Here is a 22274-nt window from a genome sequence, read left to right as displayed (position 1 = left end):
AATCGCCCCCACCCCACCCCCCCGTCGCATGCCCTGACCCTGGGAACAGGGTCCACATTGAATCAGGTGAGAATGTTCGCTCGCCTTCTCTGCCTTTCCCGCCTCCCCTCCCCCGGCCGCGGCCCCCGCTCCCCCCGCGCTGCACCCTCAGAGTTGGCTGCAGCCGGCGAGCAGTTCCCGTCAATCCCTCCTCCCTCCCTCCCTCCCTCCTTTACACAGGATGTCCATATTAGGACATCTGCGTCAGCAGGTTTCCACGGCCGGTCCCCGTAGTCCTGGGGGGACTATCCCCGAAAATCCTACACGCGGAGAGTCCGGGAGACCCCCTAAGACCCCTATTGTGAACACTCCTAGGTGAAAATTCCATGCCGAGACGGGGGGGGGGCCGGCGACCTGGGGCGCGGAGTTGACGACAGGGCGGGCGCAGAGGGCCTTGGGGCGCGCGTCTCTCCGCCTTCGCCACAGTTCCGCCCAGTGACGTAGGAAGTTCATTCACAAGCTTCTATAAAGGCACCGGCGGAGGCGCCTACTACTCCAACCGCGACTGCAGCTAGCGACTGAGAAGACTGGATAGAGCCGGCGGCGCCGCGAACGAGCAGTGACCGCGCTCCCACCCAGCTCGGCTCGGCAGCTCGCACCAGTGTCAACCCCTGGACCCCTCGCCGGGATTTCCCTAAACCTCGACCATGATGTTCTCCGGTTTCAACGCCGACTACGAGGCGTCATCCTCACGCTGCAGCAGTGCCTCCCCGGCCGGGGACAACCTTTCCTACTACCATTCCCCAGCCGACTCCTTCTCCAGCATGGGCTCCCCCGTCAACGCACAGGTGAGTTTGCCTTCGTGCAGCCGCCAGGTCGGCGCTGAGGGTCGCAGAGGAGGGGACACCCGGGTGGGACACTCAGGGATGTCAGTTGGAGGGGGCTCTCGCTTTTTGGCTCAAGAGGGAAACTGGGGAGGTCAGAGCAGCCCTAGCCTGGAGATCCAGGACTTGTCTGAGCGCATGCACGCTTGTCATAGTACGACTTAGTGCCCCCTTCCCGCGCGGCAGGTTTATTTTGAGTGGCCTGCGCTCTTCCCTTGGTGACTTGTCTCTGAGATCAGCCGGGGCCAAAGAGTCTCGAGCTAAGACTCGCTAACTAGAGCCTGGGAGGCGGCAAACAGTGGCAATACCCCCTCCTGGGGCAGCCTGGAGCAGGGAGGAGGGAGGAGGGTGCTGCGGGCGGGTGTGTAAGGCAGTTTCATTGATAAAAAGCGAGTTCATTCTGGAGACTCCGGAGCGGCGCCTGCGTCAGCGCAGACGTCAGGGATATTTATAACAAACCCCCTTTCAAGCGAGTGATGCTGAAGGGATAACGGGAACGCAGCAGTAGGATGGAGGAGAAAAGCTGCGCTGCAGAATTCATGGGAGGAAACTGGGAGAGCTTTTTATCTCGGATGAGATACATACAGGAAGACACAAGCAGTCTGTGACCCGAATGCTTCCCCTTCCCTCTCCCTGCTGCATGCGACACTAAGGCTACTTTAGCTCCACCTGTATCTGGAACCTCCTCGCTCACCTCTCCACTTTCCTCTTTTTGTTTTGTTTCAGGACTTCTGCGCAGATCTGTCCGTTTCCAGTGCCAACTTTATCCCCACGGTGACAGCCATCTCCACCAGCCCAGACCTGCAGTGGCTGGTGCAACCCAACCTGGTCTCCTCCGTGGCTCCATCGCAGACTAGAGCTCCCCATCCCTACGGAGTCCCCACCCCGTCGACTGGGGCTTACTCCCCCCGGGCGGGATTGGTGAAGACCATGTCAGGCGGCAGAGCGCAGAGCATTGGCAGAAGAGGCAAAGTTGAGCAGGTGAGCAGCGATTCTGGACTTGAGGTTTGGGGGGCGGGGCGGCGGGTCACGGGGTGTGTGTGTGTGTCAGGACACACTAGAGAGGGTAAAACCTGATGCAGCTGACTGCACTTCCGGACCTGGAGCCATGGCTCCAAGCCCTTTTTCCCTTCCTTGTCAGATTCTGATGGTTGGCCCCAAGAAGCACTCTAGACAGTTTCCCAGGCAGCTTCCCACGTCGTTCTTTAGCCCGGGCGCTTCTTTGTTCCTTTGCTAAAGATCTTACTTTATATGCAAATCACACTCAGCCTGCCAACTGCAGGTTAGAAAAACTGCTTCACCGAGAGGTGCGAGTGCTGTAGGAGCCAGTTCACTGGGGTAGCTGCATGGAGGTGACGCCGCCAGACAATCATACTGAGTGTTGGTCTTCTTTTAATTGTTATTCTAGTTGTCTCCTGAAGAGGAAGAGAAACGGAGAATCCGAAGGGAGAGAAATAAGATGGCAGCTGCCAAGTGCCGGAATCGGAGGAGGGAACTGACTGATACTCTCCAAGCGGTAGGTAGAGCCTGCTGGCTACTTCTGCAACTTCCAAGTTGGAGGCCTGGGACTAAGGGATCAGGGTCCTTGAGCAAGACTGTGTCTTATGCTTGCCTTCATCTCTCCCTGTGCAGGAGACAGACCAACTTGAAGACGAGAAGTCTGCGCTGCAGACGGAGATTGCCAATCTGCTGAAGGAGAAGGAAAAACTGGAGTTCATTTTGGCAGCCCACCGACCTGCCTGCAAGATCCCCGATGACCTGGGCTTCCCCGAAGAGATGTCTGTGGCTTCCCTGGATTTGACTGGGGGTCTGCCTGAGGCTGCCACCCCAGAGTCTGAGGAGGCCTTCTCGCTGCCTCTTCTCAATGACCCTGAGCCGCCCAAGCCATCGTTGGAGCCAGTCAAGAGCGTCAGCAATATGGAGCTGAAGGCCGAGCCTTTCGATGACTTCTTATTCCCAGCTTCCTCCAGGCCCAGTGGCTCCGAGACCGCCCGATCTGTGCCAGACATGGACCTGTCCGGTTCCTTCTATGCAGCAGACTGGGAGCCCTTGCACAGCAACTCCCTGGGGATGGGGCCCATGGTCACGGAGCTGGAGCCCCTGTGCACCCCGGTGGTCACCTGTACTCCCAGCTGCACTACTTACACGTCTTCCTTTGTCTTCACCTACCCCGAGGCTGACTCCTTCCCGAGCTGTGCAGCCGCCCACCGAAAGGGCAGCAGCAGCAACGAGCCCTCCTCTGACTCCCTCAGCTCTCCCACACTGCTGGCCCTGTGAGCAGTCAGGGAAGGGGAGGCAGCGGGCATCCACAAGTGCCACTGCCTGAGCTGGTGCATTTCAGAGAGGAGAAACACGTCTTCCCTCGAGGGTTCCCGTAGACCTAGGGAGGACCTTATCTGTGCGTGAAACACACCAGGCTGTGGGCCTCATGGACTTGAAAGCATCCACATCTGGACTCAAGTCCTCACCTCTTCCGGAGATGTAGCAAAAAAAACAAAAACAAAACGCATGGAGTGTATTGTTCCTAGTGACACCTGAGAGCTGGTAGTTAGTAGCATGTGAGCCAGGCCTGGGTCTGTGTCTGTTCTCTTTCTCCTTAGTCTTCTCATAGCATTAACTAATCTGTTGGGTTCATTATTGGAATTAACCTGGTGCTGGACATTTTCAGATTGTATCTAGTGCAGCTGATTTTAACAATACCTACTGTGTTCCTGGCAATAGCGTGTTCCAATTAGCAATGACCAATATTAAACTAAGAAAAAGAATAGAACTTTATTTTCCAGTAGATAGAATGAAATAGCTATATCCATGTACTGTAGTTTCTCGTCAACGTCAATGTTCATCGTGATGTTTCTGATCATGCATTGTTGAGGTGATCTGAATGTTCTGACATTAACAGTTTTCCATGAAAACGTTTTATTGTGTTTTCAATTTATTTATTAAGATGGATTCTCAGATATTTATATTTTTATTTTATTTTTTTCTACCCTGAGGTCTTTCGACATGTGGAAAGTGAATATGAATGAAAATTTTAAGCATTGTTTGCTTATTGTTCCAAGACATTGTCAATAAAAGCATTTAAGTTGAATGCGACCACCTTGTTGCGCTTTTTGTCCTAAGAGTGATGTATGGTTTCCAGAAGGCATTCGTGGAGACCAGTTTGTCAAGATGGGTAGGTCCTGGAGGGAGACACACCTCTTGTATGTTCCCTTATCACACAGAGGGAAACGCTAGTTCGGGATATTTTACAGATATGTGTGTTCATATTGCATTGCTAAGATTTTCTACCTACCTGCCCTGGGGGCTGAAAGCTGCGTGTAACAGCTTGAGCAAGGACACATCTTCCTGCTTCTTTCTGTCTTTTGGAGGGAGCATTCTTAAATTTATGTGCTCATCTTACATTTAGCAGTTTTTATAGGAAAGGAATCCTTTCAACAGAGCCCAGTTCGATAAAAACTACTTCAACTTTATGTATGTATGTATGTATGTATGTATGTATGCATGTATGTATGTATATATGTATGTATTGTTTAAGATAGGATCTTGCTAGGTAGCCCAGGGTGGCTTTGAACTCACAATAACCTTCTTGCCTCAGGCTTGTCACTGCTGGTTATTACAGACAACCAGCAAGTTTAGCTTTTTATTCCTACAAAAATCACATGAAGATTGACTCTTATCTAAAAAGTGGGTGAGCTGAGGAACAGTTGAAACAAATGACCTTCCACACTGCAAACCAAGCCGCCGCTTCCCACTCTGTCCAATCTATAAGGCTGAACTGCCTCTTTTTTTAAAAACTAAGCTTTAAAATTATATTTATTTACTTATGTGTGGAAGGCTTTCATGTACCATGGCACTTGAGGTCACAGGACAACTTCCCGAAGCTATGGGTTCTGGGGATTGAACTCAGGTTTTCAGGCATGGTGACAAGCATCTTTACCCACGGAGCCAATCTTGAGAGCCTTGAGCTGCCTCTTTTTTTTTTTTAAAAGGTGTATTTATTTTTATTTTATGTGTTAGAGTGTTTTGCTGGCATGTATGTCTGTGCACCATGGGCATACAGTGCCACAGAGACCAGAAGAGGGCGATGGATCCCTTGGAACTGGAGTTAAGAGACGATGGTTTTAGCCTCCATGCTGGTGCTGGGAACCTAAATCCGGGTCTTCTGCCACCCCTCTAGCCCTCCTGAACTGCCTCTTAATACTTGGCTTTAAAAGTTGTCCCTTGAGTCCAATGCCTTGGGAGGCAGAGGCAGGCGGATCTATGTGAGTTCCACGACAGCCAGGGCTACACAGAGAAACCCTGTCGTGAAAAACCAAAAAAAGTTTTCCCTTGGTTAAAAACAACAAATTTTCAATTGTTTGTTTGTTTGTTGAGATAGGTCTAATGTAGTCTAGTCTGACCTCAGGCTTGCTATGTCGGTGAGACTGGCCCCGAACTCCTGATCCTTCTGTTTATATCTTCCAAGTGCTTGGATTACAGGTGTGCACCATCATACCTGGCTTGAGTTCCTCTTTCTAACAGATGTTCAGTTAGTCGAACTTTTTTTTTAATTCTTTTTTTTTGTTGTTGTTGAACTTTTTATTCTTAGAAGGAAAAAAGGGGAGGGTATTGTCCTCTGGCACAGTGAAACATAAATTCTAATTTCTGAAGTTATTTTAACACCATGTATAATTCAGATTACGGTTGGGGGAGGAGCTGACAATTCAAAGATCTCGAGGAGCACAAATAATGGCTGGTCGTTCTGTGAATAAAGGTTATATAATAGCTCAGGAGGGAGAAGTCAGTGGACTCTGAATAAGCTTTAGCTTATTCACTTTATCGTCTCAGAGAAGAACACGACCTTTGTCTGGGATGCCTCTGGTAATGCTGCTCACTTGCACACGTACAAACCACAATGAACAGAGACTGAGCCCCACCCTTTGCTCCCTTGGCTGGGTGGAAGGGGAGCTTCATGCTCATTAGTGGTAATGAAAATCACTTAGTGGTCACGGTGGGCTTCATACTCTGTCAAGTTACGTTTTCATTTCAAATGACAGTCCCATTACACTTGCTTGAGCTGCTGCTCTTACCATAATGATCAACACATCAAAGCAACTCAAGTCTCTCTAGAACATTCCTTACAGCACACACCATTTGCACACTGCTTTGGCCAGTCTTGAATTAAGAGTGGCCTTGTTGGTACACCAATAATCCCAGAGCTGAGGTGAAAGGCTCACCTTGAGTGCTAGTTTACACTGTGAGATCCTATATAAATAAAATGTAATGTAAAAAAAAAAAAAATGGTTTAGGCCGGGTGGTTCCGGTGGCGGTGCACGCCTTTAATCCCAGCACTTGGGAGGCAGAGCCAGGCAGATCTCTGTGAGTTTGAGGCCAGCCTGGGCTACCAAGTGAGTTCTAGGAAAAAGGCGTAAAGCTACACAGAGAAACCCTGTCTTGAAAAAAAAAAAGTTTAGGTTCATTATTTGCTGCTTAAAGGGAAAAGATACTTTAAATGTGGTCTCTAACTTGAGAATTAATGTAATGCTTATAAGGACCCAGTGAACTTCTTTAAATGTGTGGTGGTGATAATGACCTGAGAAAGATTTCCCAGATAGGGAAGGGCAGCATAGGAAAGTAGCTCACCCTGGGGGCCTTACTACTGGTCCTGGCAGTCCCAAACTGGTTATGGAAGAAGAGCATCATTTTTCCTTTGGCAGCCTCAATACAAACCCTTCCTCCAGTTCACCACAGCCCAGGCCATACTCCATCCACAGGAGAGCATTGACACTCTAAGAAGATGGTATATCTAAAAGGCTTCTCAGAGTTCATGGGATCCCCCTCATAAGACTCACCTTCCAAGCTTCCTGCCAGCTACTTCCATGGTCTAGAGGGAAGAAAGGAATATCCTTCCTGTCTAGCGAAAGCACTCCTTCCAAATCCCTCAATAACTCCTGAGGATGATTGAGACTGAGAATGTCAGCTCTCTTTTGGGAAACACTTCCACGACTGCTCAGAAGATGTGGTCTGAAACTGATTTCAATGAAATAACCACCTGCACGTCTCCATTACCACTAACATTGATACAGACCTGTGCGCACAACAGAAAGGGGGCATTTCCTTTTGGGGACCATGTCTAGTCTGACCTACCAATGGATTCTAAGACCTAGTTCAGGGCTATAGTACAGGGTTAATGAACGTTTTGCTCAGTGGGTGAATGAGCAAATCCTACATTCTTTCCACAACCAGAAAGGTAGTCTGTGCATGCTCTGTGACTTCTGCTCCAGTCCTGTGTCCCTCCACCCCCTCCGGGAGGTTAGGCAATAGGAATGTTACATCTTTTACATTTGGCTGCAAACACACACCCCACTTCTATCCTTCATTTCTGGAATTCCTTCATTGCCTCCCCTAGATTCCTTCTGCCATTTCAGCAAAGTGAATTTGCAACTGTGTGCTGACTGAAATTAATTTTAGACGATAGAAGAAAAAATATTCATCTTTGTAGAATATCAGACAACAGGCTCCGTAGTCTTTGCTGGCCCCTACATCTCATGCAATTATCAAAATTAAAGGGAAGCACTTTTTGTCCTAATTACAGTTATTTTGTATCAACAGCAATTCCTATACGTGAGTGAAAGTAAATCAGTCTTGCTGTGTTTAATTAAGGGAAAGTCTAATGAAATGATCTGAAGTTTCAATGTTTCTGAATGTCTAAAAGAAACAACGTCTGAAAAAGAAACAGAAGCAAAAGCAACCTTCAAACTGTGTACAAGATTCCCCGCCAGCAATTCCTCAGAGGGTAAGGGATGGGGTGACATTTGACTGCTGAATAGCAGGCTCTTTAAATGGTGCTGAGTTTGCTATTAACAGTAATGAGCTGACCCTTGATAATTCTTCGGCTCCTCTCGGTCCCCATACCCTATAAACACACAGCTCATGGCACTTTCTTCGATTCTGGACACATCTAGCACTCATTCCTTCAACAAGGTATTTTTGGTGCAGCTGGGCCTCTATCTGGCTCTCTTTGCCCATACTGGATACTTATTGACATTCAGGGCTCAGCTCAAAGCAAGTGTCCTTCTAGATGCCTTCTCTGATCATTCTATCTAGGCTGTCTTCTCCACATACTCCGTCCACGTGACTTTCTCATGATCCCGATTTGGGTTTCCACGGCAGTTTTCATTAGCTGCAATATCCAGTCTAAGTTTTCTTTTACTTAAAAAAAAAAAAAATAATGCCTTGCCTCGCACTACTGATCTCCCATGAGAGCAAGGACCTTTTGTATCTTGATCACAGCCATGGCCCCAGTGTCTCTTAGGGTTATTGAATGAATGAAAATAGATGAATGAATGCAGATGAAAATTATAAAATGTCAGAGTATTGTTGGAACTTAGGAGTGAAGGTTAACTTTATAGACTTCTTCCAGAGTAGACGAGCACGTCCCATTATTAAATACAAATTCCCAGGCTGGAGAGAAAGCTCAGCTGTTAGCACTCGCTTCTCTTCCAGAGAACCCAGGTTCAATTCCCAGAATGGGTGGCTCACAACTGCCTATAACTCCTGCTCCAAGGGGGATCCAACACCTCTGGATTTGGTGGGCACTAGCACTCACATATGCACACACATACATATATATATATATATATATATACATTAAAAGTAGAGTAAATAAAATTTAAGCAACAATAAATTGCACACTATCTAGATGGCTTAGCAAATAAAAGAGCCTGGTGACCTGAGTTCCACCCTGGAACCCATGTAAAGGTAGGAGAGAAGCAATGCCACTAAGTTGTCCCCTGACCCCTACATTGGTCCACCCACACTCATTTAAAAACTTGCTCTAAGAACGGTGGTTCACATTTATAACTCCAGCACTGGAGAGGCTGAAGCAAGAGCATAGCACAGCTACATAGTGAATTCCAGGCCAGCCTGGGCTACAGAGTAAGACTCTGTTTGGTCTTTTGTTTGTTTGTTTTAAACAAACAAGTCAACTGCTGAATGGAGACAAATCAATCCAACCCTCCTTAAAGAAAAATCAACATGTTGTCACTTTGGTATAAAACTTTCGGAATGTAATACAAGCCCATTTGAGTTCATCTGGTGTGTTGGAGGATGCAACCTATAATTTAGTCTGCATCAGAATGGGGGAGTAAGAGTTAGCCATTCCTGTTATCAATAGCAGTATCATTAGCCAAGAGAAGGTCCAGACCTGACAAGAACCAGGTGGATAAGATGCACTAGATACTGGTGAATGACTTCTGTCTCTGGAAGGGGCCAGTTGGACGGAGTCCCATTGTCTTTGCACACAGGAGAAATCAACAGAAATCTAAACCAGCTTAGTTGCGACACAATCCATTTCCATGGTTCCACACACCCACTTATGGACCAAGCTAAACTACCTTTTCTTTGTCCAAAAAGCATTGTCCTGTCACTGGAGAAGACAGAGCAGAAAGGGTTCTGGCTATTGTCCCGAGGAGGCTTGCTGGTCTGGTCTCCAGCTCTGCCTCATAAGCGCTTTCTAACTTTCACCCCTGGTGCATGGGTTTGATTAAAGCAGCTGATTAGAAGCCTGGGGACCCGCAGGTGTCTAATTGTTGGTTACGTTAGAGACATTTCGTTCTGGAAACAAGCCCAGAGGCTCAGGATGCAGTGGTCCAGGGCTTGCTAGCTTGTGAGAGGTCCTGGGTTGGCTTCCCGGCACTGCGAGATAAACAAACATTAGCAGTAAGTCAGTGTGGAAAGAGTCCAGTTTCAAAGGCCTGGGAAAGCAGCACCTTTATCCTAAGTGTAAGTGGCCTGGACTCAGGTTGCCACGTTTATTTTGAGGAGCAATTACTATCAGTTCCAAAAAAACCATGATCTATTGGGGGGCTTTTTAACCAATCATATGACTATCATCACAGGTAAATTTATCAGGACAACGTGATAAGTTAATCTGGAACTGAGGAACTGGATCCAAATATGGTAAAGTGTTCTGCAGAATATAGACTTAGTTCTGAATCCTGGCTCCTTGACCTTAGGCAAATTAAGTACTCTGAACTCGGTTTTCTCAGTGGCAAAACGGAGATGGTAATTGTGCCTGTCTGTTGAGACTGTTATGAGCATTCAGCAAAGCAAACTGGCATGTAGAGGGTTCATTACAGCTCCGAGGCATGCAGAAATATGATAGAAGGGTTGGTTGTTATGATTTTCAGGAGATGGCAGTTGGTCCGAGAAACAAATAGGGGCTTTATTTCATAGAATAACAAGGTTCTGGGTGCCTACTGGATACCTTGCATTGGATTCGGAAGTGAGCAAGACAAAGTTGTGTTTTCAAAGATTTTAGAACTCAGTAAGAGTGAAAGACATATAAACACATACATTATAATACATGGTAACACCAGAAATATCAGGTTTGAGGGATGTAATAGGGGGAGTTTCTAGGTGGCCTCTGAGTTAGGCTTTGGAGGTGGATGAGGTAGAGATATTCAAGGTATTGAATCACTCCAAAGGCACAGACTCATAAAACAACGAATTTAGCTGGGCGGTGGTGGCGCACGCCTTTAATCCCAGCACTCGGGAGGCAGAGCCAGGCGGATCTCTGTGAGTTGAAGGCCAGCCTGGTCTACAAAGTGAGTTCCAGGAAAGGCGCAAAGCTACACAGAGAAACCCTGTCTCGAAAAAGCAAAGCAAAGCAAAGCAAAACAAAACAAACAAACAAAAACCCAACAACAATGAATTTGGTTTTGCTAGGCTAAGGCTATAAAATGCATGGGGTGGAGCTAAGTGGAGGGAGGGTGGGGATGAACCATTTACATCAATATTGCAGCCTCAGCGTGGAGGAGGCTAAAGGTGGGTCCAGAAGAGATAACTGTGGCCATATTACTATGAGGCTGGTATTTAGTTAGTTCAGTTGTTCGAAGGCTTAGAGAAGGAAGTGGGGGTGGGAATAGAGAGGGCACAAATGGTAATTAAGAGGAAGGACTGCCCAGACTTGGTGATGGAGTGAATGTGGGTGGTGAGGGAGTGGGAGGGATTTAAGTTCAGTTCTAGGTTTACCAAGCTTGACACACAGGTAGGCTTATGGTTCCTCCAGTGACTTTCTGTGCATAGAGAGAATCAAGGGCTTGGGGGATATGGAAGTTAAGTTGCATTTGGAACACGCTAGGTTTGCAATGCCTGTAGGATCCACCCAGGGGGAGATGGAGGTAGTCGCAATAACCCAACAGAAAATGAGATGAGTTGATGGGGTGTATTCAGAGCATGGGGTTGGCATCGAACCTGTGGCCCTGGAGTAAAGTTTCACATGAGCCTGTTATGTGCCAGGCTCTGCTTTATACAGGCACAGTTCTGGGCCAGGGACCCTGTTGGTTCTGCTAATCAGTGTGCCTTTAGCAACTGGTACTGGATAGGCACAGACTCATTCTCTTGTCAAATGGGTGTCTCCTTTGATCCTCACAACACAACAGCCCAGTGAGAGAGATGTTAGTCTCTTCATTTCACAGGTGTGGAATATGAGCCAGGAAACAGTCAGCACATTGGCCAAGGGCCACAGCTGGAAAGTAGCAGATCAGAGATTTGAATATACACTGGGTAACTCCAAAAGCCCAAATTGCCTAACCACATTACTGGACCATTAGAATTTGACTCTAGTTATATTTATGATCTACTCTTCTGAGATCATTTTTTTTTTTTTTTTTGGTTTTTTCGAGACAGGGTTTCTCTGTGTAGCTTTGCGCCTTTCCTGGAACTCACTTGGTAGCCCAGGCTGGCCTCGAACTCACAGAGATCCGCCTGGCTCTGCCTCCCGAGTGCTGGGATTAAAGGCGTGCGCCACCACTGCCCGGCGAGATCGTTTTTTTATGCCCACCAGGGGTGGGATTGGCTGGAGAGGGACTCAGCAAGTGGAGAGAGTGCTTGCTGCCAAGCCTGGCGACCTGAGTTCGATCCCAAGGACCCACACAACTCAAAGAAGCAGCTCTACAAATTGTCCTCTGACCTTCACATTCACACAGGGCAAATAAATAAATGCACCCTGGGGGCTGAGGCAGAGAGACCTCCATGTTGTCCATTTCTTTATTTGCGTATGGGTGTGCACTTGTGTCACGGTGGTGTGGAGGTCAAAGGGCAACTTTGGGGAGTCGGTTCTCTCCTTCCATCTCTACACGGCTTCCAGGGAACAAACTCAAGTTCACCAGGCTTGCTCTGCAAGAGCTTTACCAGCTGAGCTTCTTGCTGGCCCCCTTAAACCGATTTTGTTTGTTTTTTTTTGGAGAAAGGGTCACTGTAGAGCAGTGCATGTAATATTGCCATATTTTGTCATGCTATTGGCAAATGTGCATTGTAGTGAACACATTTACTATTTTTATTAGATGTTCTCTTCTTAGTGTGGGTGCTCTTGCAAATGGAAGATTTCTTTGTTTGTTTTAAAATTAAAGGACAATCAGGAAAACTTGACACTGGCTGTATGATGTGGTGGTGGCACAGTTAAGCTTCCCTCCTGCTTATGAGGGACGAGGCAGCTAACTAACTTGGGCTCACAGTGTGTTAAATACTGCTCTAAACACTATTTAACTTATTTTTTTTTCTTTCTAAAAGGGGGTGGGACTGGAGAGATGCTTCAGCGGTGAAGAGAGCTGCTCGTGCCGAGGACCTGAGGCTGGTCCTCAGCACACACATCCACCCGGCATACCTGTACACATGTGCACAGACACATTAACAAAAAATACTAAAGAAATGTTTATTAAAAATATTCACAGGGCTGGGGCTGTGCTCTAGTTGCTAGAGTGCTTGCCTAGCATGAAAGAAGCGCTGGGTTTGAGCCCCAGAACTGTGTGAACAGGGTATCGTGGCTCGTCCCTGCTTTCTCGCCTTTTCGGAAGTGAAGGCAAAAAGATCAGAAGTTCAAGGTCATTTCACAGCTACACAGTGAAGTTCAGATCAATATGGGACACGTGAGACTTACAAATACACAAAACAGTCACAAGTACCCTCTAAGGTAGGTCTTGATATTACGCTTACTTTATAGATAATGACAGTCTAGGGCACAAAAAGACTGTGGCCTGCACTTTATCATCCACCTGGCAGCGCTGGAATCTGAGCCCCAGCCAGAGTCCCCAACGCCTGCGTGCTCAGCGGCTGGTAAGGAAAACCAAATTCTGCAACAACCTTGCAGGCCGATGAAACGCTCGGGAGGCATCTCAGGCATCCCATGGGGGGCTCGGCGTCCCTGCACCCTCCCTCTCCGCACCCTGCGGGCGCCCGCGCCCCGCTCTGCCAAGGCCAAGGTGTCTCCTAGCCCTTCCCAGCTTCCGGCCCTTTGCTCCAGGTCAGCTCGCTCCGGGCAGGCAGCGCCAGCAGCCCGCCAGTCCTCTATTTACTGTTTGGTTTCCACGGTGACACGTAGGCGCCGTCAGAGCCTCCCGTCAGCGGCTCCCACCCGGCGCCGTGACGTCTGCCCGCCGCTTCCGCTCTGCCCATATTTGGAAAGGCGCGGCGGGTGGGGAAGGGCTGGGAGCCGGACTCCCGCGGCGCCCCGCCCTCTGCCCGGCTCCGCCCCCGCGCGGGCCCGCGGTGCCCTGGGATGCGCACCCCTCCTCCTACCCGGACCCTGCGGAGGCGGGCGGGGGGGCTCGGGTCGTCAGCCTCCCCCGGGCTCTGCTCCTGGAGGCTGCAGTCAAAGCTTAGGGCCTGGCTCATCTGTTTTCGGGTGGGTGATCCGGGATCACGATTTTTCTCCCCCTGTGCCCGGAAATCCTGGAAGCAGTCGTGGCAATCGTGGTCTAACCCTCGCTCTCTTTGATACACTTGAAGTTCAGAGTCTCGTCCGTGGTGCAGTGGAGAGCTCTAAGGCAGACGTTCTGGGGTCGGTGTTTCCCCCTGGAACATAAGTGACCTTGGGAAGGCCAATGTCTTCTGGCTGGGGGCGGGGCCGTTCTTTTTGCAGCCCCGTCGGCGAGCTGGCGAGGTCTTCCGTCACCTTCTAACTGACCCCCTCCTGGTGACATAATTTCAGAGTGGGTGAAGTTCTCGAAGACCCCTGCAGTTTTTAATGCCTGCGCTAGTGGTATCATCTGTGTGTCTCCTGGGACTTGCTCATCTTAGACGCTTAATTTACGTTAGTGACTGATAATTGAATGGATCCTAGGCAGGTTTCACCTTCATAAGTCCGGACCCCGCAATTCCTTTTACAGGCGGAGGGAATATTGAGATGATTAATAGTCGCGCGGCAGGGTTGCTGATGTAAAGCGATTTGCGGATGTAAAGGGCAATAAACATGCGGATGTAAAGGAATCCATCGAGATTCCAGAAGTCTCTGAAGAGCCGTGGGTGTGTGCGGCAGGGCCGTGGAGGCGGGGGTGGGGTGGGGCGGGCACTGCCGCAGTGGCCACGGCTGGGTACTCCGTGGCAATTAACGAGATTGTGTAGGGCTAATTCTTCGGGAGACCTATCTCCCCCCAACGCCGACACACCCCCTGCCCTGCCCTGCCCTGCCCTGCCTTGCCCTGCCCTGGTCGCCCACGCCTCCCAGACCTTTTGGCCATAGGAGTGGGTGTTTTCCAGAATTTCAAAGCTGGAAGGGACTTCAAGAGATTAAACTTATTTCATAGGCAAGGACACTAAAGCTCATAGAAGTTGGTTCACCTAATCAAGCTTGAACAGATAGCTAGAAACATAAAAGTCGGATCCCTGGCTTTAAACTGTGTTCTTCCCTCTCATGAATGGGTATCGAGGTATGTCCCAACCTGAGCTTAGGTGACTGTAGGACCCTATTACTTGTCTTAGCTGGTGTACAGTTAGGCCAAACATTACATTTAGGGTACCTAAGGATGCCCACTGTCACAGCTCAACAGCAGACTGGGACGATTGTCATGAGGCGTTTTCTCCTGAAAACCACTAGCATTCCTCTTTACCGTGGCGGGATCTTTGTCTAGAGAAGGGTCCGAACTGCAATCCGCGGTGCCGAAACCCGTCTTAGACTCGCCTGTGTTTCCTATTCATACCCAAGCTGTAGGCAGAGTGCTGGGGCTGCAGCTGGTGAAGAGGCTGCAGGACCAACCCTATCCATCCTGCTGCCTGGAAGGTGTCTTGGTTCTTAGGGGTCTGGCTGCAGGGAGGTGCCTTTCCAAATCCCCTTTCAGCTGCACCCAGATCCCTCCCACAGCCGCTTTTCTGACCTCCAGGCTGGCTTTGAAGACAGCTCACGCTGAGAAGCCTGGCGCCTCCTCACTACCCTCTCACCAGCTGATTTGGGGAGTGGTCTGGGACCCGTCATCTTCCCACTGACTGTACCTGGAGCCGTAGCCTCAGCTCTGCCACCTGGTGGCTGTGGGGGCCAAGCGTGCCCTCCTCCAGGTCCCTAAGCATCCTCACAGGAGGCTGTTGTGAGGAGGCCAGGGGACAAACGTGTTTCTCTCCTTCCCCGCCCGCCTGTGAGTTCTGGGGTCAACCTCAGGTTGTTGCACTTGGCAGCAAGCGCCTTTACCTGCTGAGCCATGTACTGGGCCCACTCTGATGGGAAGAGCCAACCTGGCAGATGAAACCAAACCCAAAAATAATACCAAACCAGTCCAGCTGTTTTCTCTCTGTGGATTATTTCTGAAGACTTGTTCCGTGTGGATGTAGGGAAACATTTTTGTAATTTTCTTGCCAGGACTGCTTTTCCAAACCTACGCCGCTTCTCTTTCCAACTTTATTTCAAGTCCCATCTTTGAAACAAGTTTCCAGACTCTGCTCACTCACGAGCCTTTCGTAACGCACTCAGAGGGACACCGTGTGATTATGGGTTGTCTCCCCTTCTTCTTTAGAAAACCTGAATTTGCTGTTGTGGCGTGCAGGTGCGTGATGCGTGCGTGTGTGTCTGTGCGTGTGGCTCTGTGTGCCATGGTGTACATGTGGAGGTCAAAGGGCAGCTTTGTGGAGTTGGTTCTCTCCATCGTCCATCTTTATGAAGGCTCTGGGGATGGAATTCAGGTCATCAGGCTTGTGCAGCATCTGCCTCTAGCCACTGAGCCATTGGGCCAGCCCCCCTTTCTTTTTTCATCCTTTTCATTCATTCATTTCTTTTTTTCTCTTTTTCTTTTTGAGACTGAGTTTGGCTATGTAGTCCACACTGGTTTTAAACATGCCATCCTCCTGTGTCAGTCTCCTGAGTGCTGGGAGTAGGGGTATGTGCCGCCCACGTGGAGCCTATATGCTGGCTTCTCCACTATTTCTTTGGAGGTGTGTGGGGGGTCACGTGTTGTCTTTGGTGTTTGTAGACCCTCACCCCCACCCCAGAGGGCCCTCCGTAGGACTGGGGACAAAAATGGCTTTCAATGAGTCCTTGCTTACTAACTGGTCATTTCTACAGCCACACTCTGGACCTTTGCACAGATAAGCCTTCTAGAACTCTTAGTTCTTGGTGGTGGTGGTGGGGGGGTGTAGGGGGTGATCTGATCGAAGGTGGCCTTGCCCAATACATAGTTTCACAAGAGAAACACCACCACCCGGAGTGAGATGAGGAGGCTGGAAGTTTGCAGTAGATTCAGAAGAATGAGGAGGAGGAGGAAGAGGAGGAGGGTCACCAGGAAAGGAGGAAGAACAGGAGAAGGGTCCTGGAGAGACCTCGCAGGCACTAGAGCAAGCCTCGAGTCAAGACTCCGCGGTGCGGGTGGTTTCCACTGCTGTCCCGGATTTCTGCCACATAAACATGTGCCCAGCTCGCAGTACAAGCATGTGAGCCGAGCTGCCGTTTATAAACGCACCAGGCAAGTAGAGAGCACTGTGGGACTATGAGTGAGGTTTCCAGCTTTCTGGTATCCCTTCAGCACCACCCTTCTGGGGGTCCCTCAGGTCTAGGTTGACTCCTGTCTGTCTGTAGTTGACCTTGAGCAGATCTCTTCCTGTCCTGGACTTGTAGATTTCTGCTGTATGAGGTGGGCAATAATTACATCTGTCTCCAAAGACTGCTGCTATAGGCTTAGAAACTGCCTGGTACACCAGGAGCTTAAAGTCAGGAGTTTTCATTACTAGGAATGGGAGGGGGCACTGCAGAGTAGAACGGGGTTCCAAAAATCCTCGAAGTTTTAAGAAAGACAGATTTCATGAGTTCAGAATGAGACCAGCTCTCCAGCTTTCAGGGGTGAGGCTGGGGCTGGGCCACGAACATCTGTCACTCATGAAGCAACCAGGAATGAGCGGGCCTCATGAGATGTGAGGTGTTCATCTTCATTCTAGGAAGGGTTCTTCCCCACGGCTATGCTGAGGGTGTGGACCCAGTGGGGCTGGATGCCAGGGCCTGTAGCTTCTCCTGCCCTCCTTCCAGGGAGTGGGGGAGGGGGGCTTCAGCATCTGAGGGCGTGTGCTGGGTGAGCCTTGGCAACCTATTGTTGTTGCTTGTGTGTGGGAATGGCCCAGGGACATCTTGGCCCAGGACATGGACTCTTGGGCCTAGTAAGCGCAGAACCTGCCTGCACAGCTCCTCGGAGCTGCAATCCCAAGCCTTAACTGAAGACACCCCGGAACTGATTGCCAGCGATTATCGGAGAGGTGGGGGAAGGAGGGATGTGGGAGCCACATTAACCTCAATTCCCTTCAACTCCATGTGTGGAAAAGTACTAACCGGGCTATGCAAATGGTCTCGTTCTTTTTTTCATTCGTTTTGAAGAAGGAAGCAGGTTGCAAAATCATACAGTGTTGGAGTGTTGCAATCTCAGTGTGTTGGGAATCTCAATACGGACCCCACACTTGACAGCTCTCGTCCCCCGTAACACACCGAGTGACTTGTGATTTAAAGCCGACGAGGCCCAGGGGTCTCCCATTATGTAAGCTGTTCTTTGGGGGATCCTGAACACAGTTTGAAGCGAAGCAAACTCATCTTTGGAGCTGCTGTTTGGGAGCACAAAGGACATTAGAAACCTCCTTCCAGTTTCTAGTGACAGGGTGGGCCCTGGCGAGCAGGCCCCACAGCAGCTCTGTGGGAACCAGCCAAGACAAAACAAACAAACCCACAAAAGCAAACAAAAACAAAAACAAACAAACAAACAAAACCCACAAAACAAAAACCAACCCAGCTGGCCACGCCATGAGGGTGCAGACACTGGTTGGGCCTGGGGAGGCAGAACTTGGATTTTTTCTTCTTTTTGCTTGTCTGTACTTTGAGACCGTTTTTTCTTTGTTTCTTGTGAACACATACTGCTTTTGTAAAAAGGAGATATTTTAAAATGTTCTCAGCAGAGCAGCATTTTTTTTTATTTTTATTTTTATTTTTATTTTTATTTTTTTTTGGTTTTTCGAGACAGGGTTTCTCTGTGTAGCTTTGCGCCTTTCCTGGAACTCACTTGGTAGCCCAGGCTGGCCTCGAACTCACAGAGATCCGCCGGGCTCTGCCTCCCGAGTGCTGGGATTAAAGGCGTGCGCCACCACCGCCCGGCTAGCATTTTTTTTTTAAATAGATGGCGGAGCATAATTTGCCTTGCCCTTTCTTTCCAAAAGAAATAGATATTCCTGGTTAAAAAAAATAAAACACCTTTGAAAATTCAGATAGTGAACATATAGAGAAAATTAAAAATGATTGCAATCCTTTCACAATGACAGCCACTGCCAACAGTTTTTACTATAGCTTTCCAAGGCATACTTGAAGGTTTTTTTTGTTTTTTGTTCCCTCTCTCCCTCCCTCCCTCCCTCCCTTCCCTCCCTCCCTTTCCTCCTTCCTTCCTTGTCTTCTAGTGCTGGGCTTGAACCCAACTCTGCATAAAACCAGGTGTGGTGGCACAGGCATGTGGCCGAAATCCAGAATTGGGAAGGTGGAGGCAAGGAGAAGACCACAAGTTCAAGTCTCCTCTCAACTACACAGTAAGTTTGAAGCCAGCCAAGTTACAGAAGGAGGAGGAGGAGGAGGAGGAGGAGGAGGAGGAGGAGGAGGAGGGAGGGGGGAGGAAGAAGGAGAAGAAGGAGAAGAAAAGGAACCATTGAGGCCACCAATGGGAAATTCTGCAGCTGATCCCAAGACAGGACACAGTCAAAACACAAGTGCATTGACATATTGTTTAGAATGACCTCCAGGTACCAGGCATGGTGGTGCATGCCTTTCATCCCAGCACACAGAAGCCTGGCAGCTCTCTCTGTGAATCTGAGGCTAGCCAGAGTTACGTAGTGAGATCTCAACAAAAAATGATCTCAAGGCTTTGGATACGTCGTGGTGCACCTCAGAGCCTCAGGGAGGGAGGCTCTACTCAGATCACCTGCTTTAGCCTCTTGAGGGCTAAGATTATAGGTGTGTGCCGCCGTCCGCCGCCATGCCCCCCATTTAAGGTGCAAAATACGCAATTAAGTTTAGGTATTAGGGAAAGTATGTGCTGGTATGTCCCGTTTTCTTATCCAGAGTTTTGTCCTTGAAGAGACACCCCCACAGGGAGGCCGACGATGACGACGACATTGTACTATACAGAGAACACCTCACTGGGAGGGATTCTTGCTTCTACGTAGGTCACCAGGAGGCTGAACTCAAAGCAGAGCTCATTAGCCTTTTTTTTTTTTTTAAACCATCTCATTTGTGAACTTTCTCAGAAAAGAGAGTAAGCTGGTTTGCAGGTGGTTTGGTCAGTTATGTCAAAAACGGGCCGAGAGCCAGGGAGAGCTAGCAATCCAAAGCAGGAGAGTGTGGAGGGCCCTTTCCCATCTCCGCTGTTCCGAATGCTCCTGCTTCGCACAGGAAACAAAAGGAATTTCGTGTTTAGATGTGCTTCCGTCCTCAAGACGCCCTGTTTAGGACATCAGACATCTACAAAATCCCAAACCCTTCCCGTCCCCAGCACTTTGGGCCACAGGTAGTCCACCTGCAAGGACTCTACCAGTTGCTAGTCGGGACACACCCTCTTTTTGTGTTTTATGTTTTTTGAGACAGGGTTTCTTTGTGGAACAGCCCTGGCTGTCCTGGAACTCACTCTGTAGCCCAGGCTGGTCTTGAACTCACAGAGATCCACCTGCCTCTGCCTCCGAGAGCTAGGATTAAAGGCGTGCACCGACACCCACTGTCTAAACCCTTTTTACATTGAGAAGAGTACTCATTCCCTCAACTATAAAACTGTAATTGGTAGCAGCTATAGAATACAGGGGTTTTGTTGTTATTTTTCTTTCTTTCCTTCTTTGTTCTGTGACAGTAGGAATTGGATTTATGGCCTCCCACATTCAAGGGAAGCAGTCTGCTGCTGAGCTAGCGTTTCCTCGTGGAGATCCACCTGTTTCTGCTTACCAGTCCTGGGATTCCAGACTCGCGCCACTGTGCCAAGGTTTGGAGCTGTATTTCCAGGCTTCTTGTTTTGTTTTTGAGATAAGGTAACACAGTGAAGAGCAGGCTGGCTTTGAATTTGTGGTGATCCTCCTGCCTCTGGCGCGCTGGGAATACAGGTCTGTGATATCATGCCTGGCTCTAATGCAATTGTTTTGAGGATCTGCTGAAAATTTTTGTAAAGTAGGCACTTGGCACAGCATGTGCTTGGAAATGTTTTCCAGTTTCTAGCTTGTCTGGTTTTTTTTTTTTTTTTTTTTTTTTTTTTCGGGGTGGGAAGCTGTCCGGACATACAAACACACACACATAACTTAAAACAAATCTTTAATAAACACAGAATGCTTCATAAATTTGTGGGTCATCTCTGCACAGGGGTCAAGCTAACCTTTGTCTCAGTGTTAGAGTATGTGGCGCTTCAGCAGGTGGGAATCAAGTGAGGAGGATTCAGGTGAGCGGAAGGCAAGTTGACCGGGCGAGGGAAGAAGGATGGTAGCGGAAGGGCAGGCTGCCAGAGAGATGTCAACTTAGCAGACTCGGCGAAATGCGTCCACATCAGTCAGTGGGAGCGGGACTCCCGGTAAACAGAGTCAAACACAGTGGCTCGAGGCCCTGAGAGGCCGCCTCCCTAGGTCGGAGCGGGGCCTGTCCGTCTGACCCCTGACTCTGGCGCCTGATGCGCTGTTTCCTCTTGGCCTCCTCTGGCTCACACTCTGCCTATCTTTCCGTTCCTTGAGTGCACCCTGCTCCTCCCTGCCCTGCCATGTGAACTTTGTGCATTCTGCTCCCCTGCCAGGAACGCCAACTGTTCTCCCAGCCAACCCCTAGGCATCCCTCAGCCCTCGAGCCCAAAGTTCACTTCCTTAGCTGGGCGGTCTAGGCTAGTCCCTATAAACCAGCTGCCCCGGGCTTTCCTCCCTCTCTGATAGTCTCAGGATCCTCCCTCTGTATGCTACCAGCCCGGAAGCTCCCTGTGGGCAGGAAAAAAAAAAAAATCTGTTCTAGTTCACTCTTGTATCCCGGAAAGCCAGGGTGCCAGTGGGCATTTACCGGAAGAGAACAAGCCAGTTCATTTGTGACCTATAAAACGCCCCCCTCTTTCAGAAGAGCTTTAATTCTATTTTGACAGATGCCAGCTAACTGATTAAGAAACTGATTGGAACGGGGAGCTGTGGGAGATGCTTAGCCAGTCATCTGCCTCCCGTGGTGTGTGCCACCGGGCTGTGATTTCTACCTAACTATTGAGTCGCGGCGCCCCCTTCTGGTCACTATGGGATATGACAAAGACACAATTCTTGGCGAAAACAACTCTTTGGCTAAGGGCAGATGGGCACACTGTCAGGAAAGGGGTTGTAGAACTCACCCTGTTAAACTCCCCTGCCATCCGGTGACGGAAGGAATTCCTGGAATCGAAGGGTTCTGGGGCAGGAAGCTACCCTTACCTACAGAGCCTTTTCCTCCGGCTTCCGCTGCTGATTTGCACTGCACGCCCCCTTTTAAATGTTGGAAGCCTTTTCTAGTTAGGAATACATTATGACTTCCTCTACTGGCACTAGTTAATTTAACTGTCCTACTTCTTTTTCCCATCTAAAAAATTCGTGGTAAGATACACAAATAGTATTTACCATCTTATTTCTATTGTTGATGGACACTTGGGTTTGCTTCATTTTTTTTCCCCCTTGTGAATGATGCTGATATTTACCCAGGTGCACAGTCATTTCTACAGCATCTTCCCCAGATAGTTTGAATGCACATCCAGAAGTAGAATTCCTGGATCATATATTGTTTTTATTTTGTTTTGGCTTTTGCGGAACGGCTACACTGCTTTCCATAGCTGCTGCAGGGTTCCCGTCTTCAGGGCCTCAAGTGGACTCGTGGATAACATTTTGACGTGTTTGAGGTGGCGCTTCGTCACAGTTCCCTGGTGGCTAGTGACGCTGTGCATCTTTTCATGAGCTTATTGGCCATCCATGCATCGTCTTTGGAGACATCTTCATTCAGCTCTTTACCCATTTTTCATGGTTATGTTTCTTTGGTTGTTGTTGTAGTTTTGTTTTTTGTGGAGCTGAAAATTAAAACCCAGAGCTTGGTACAAGCTAGGCAAGTGCTCTGCTGTTGGATAACACCCCTAGTCTTCTTTGCCCCCCACTTTTTGAACTGGGTTGCATATTTGGTTCTTTATTTTTAAT

General features: G+C 49.0%; 1 protein-coding gene across 1 annotated transcript; it reads left to right on the top strand.

Annotated features, from left to right (window-relative positions):
- Positions 1-523: 523 nt before the first annotated feature.
- Fos (Fos proto-oncogene, AP-1 transcription factor subunit) lies at positions 524-3956 on the top strand. The gene is made up of 4 exons (XM_052738230.1): positions 524-827; positions 1590-1844; positions 2272-2379; positions 2496-3956. The coding sequence occupies exons 1-4, from the start codon at positions 687-689 to the stop codon at positions 3138-3140; spliced, it is 1149 nt and encodes a 382-aa protein (XP_052594190.1). The 5' UTR covers positions 524-686; the 3' UTR covers positions 3141-3956.
- The last annotated feature ends 18318 nt before the right edge of the window (positions 3957-22274 follow it).

The sequence above is a fragment of the Peromyscus californicus genome, unplaced genomic scaffold (assembly GCF_007827085.1).
Source record: "Peromyscus californicus insignis strain IS unplaced genomic scaffold, ASM782708v3 Scaffold_15__1_contigs__length_86483966, whole genome shotgun sequence".
NCBI lineage: Eukaryota > Metazoa > Chordata > Mammalia > Rodentia > Cricetidae > Peromyscus > Peromyscus californicus.
This window is presented reverse-complemented; position numbering and strand designations above follow the sequence as displayed.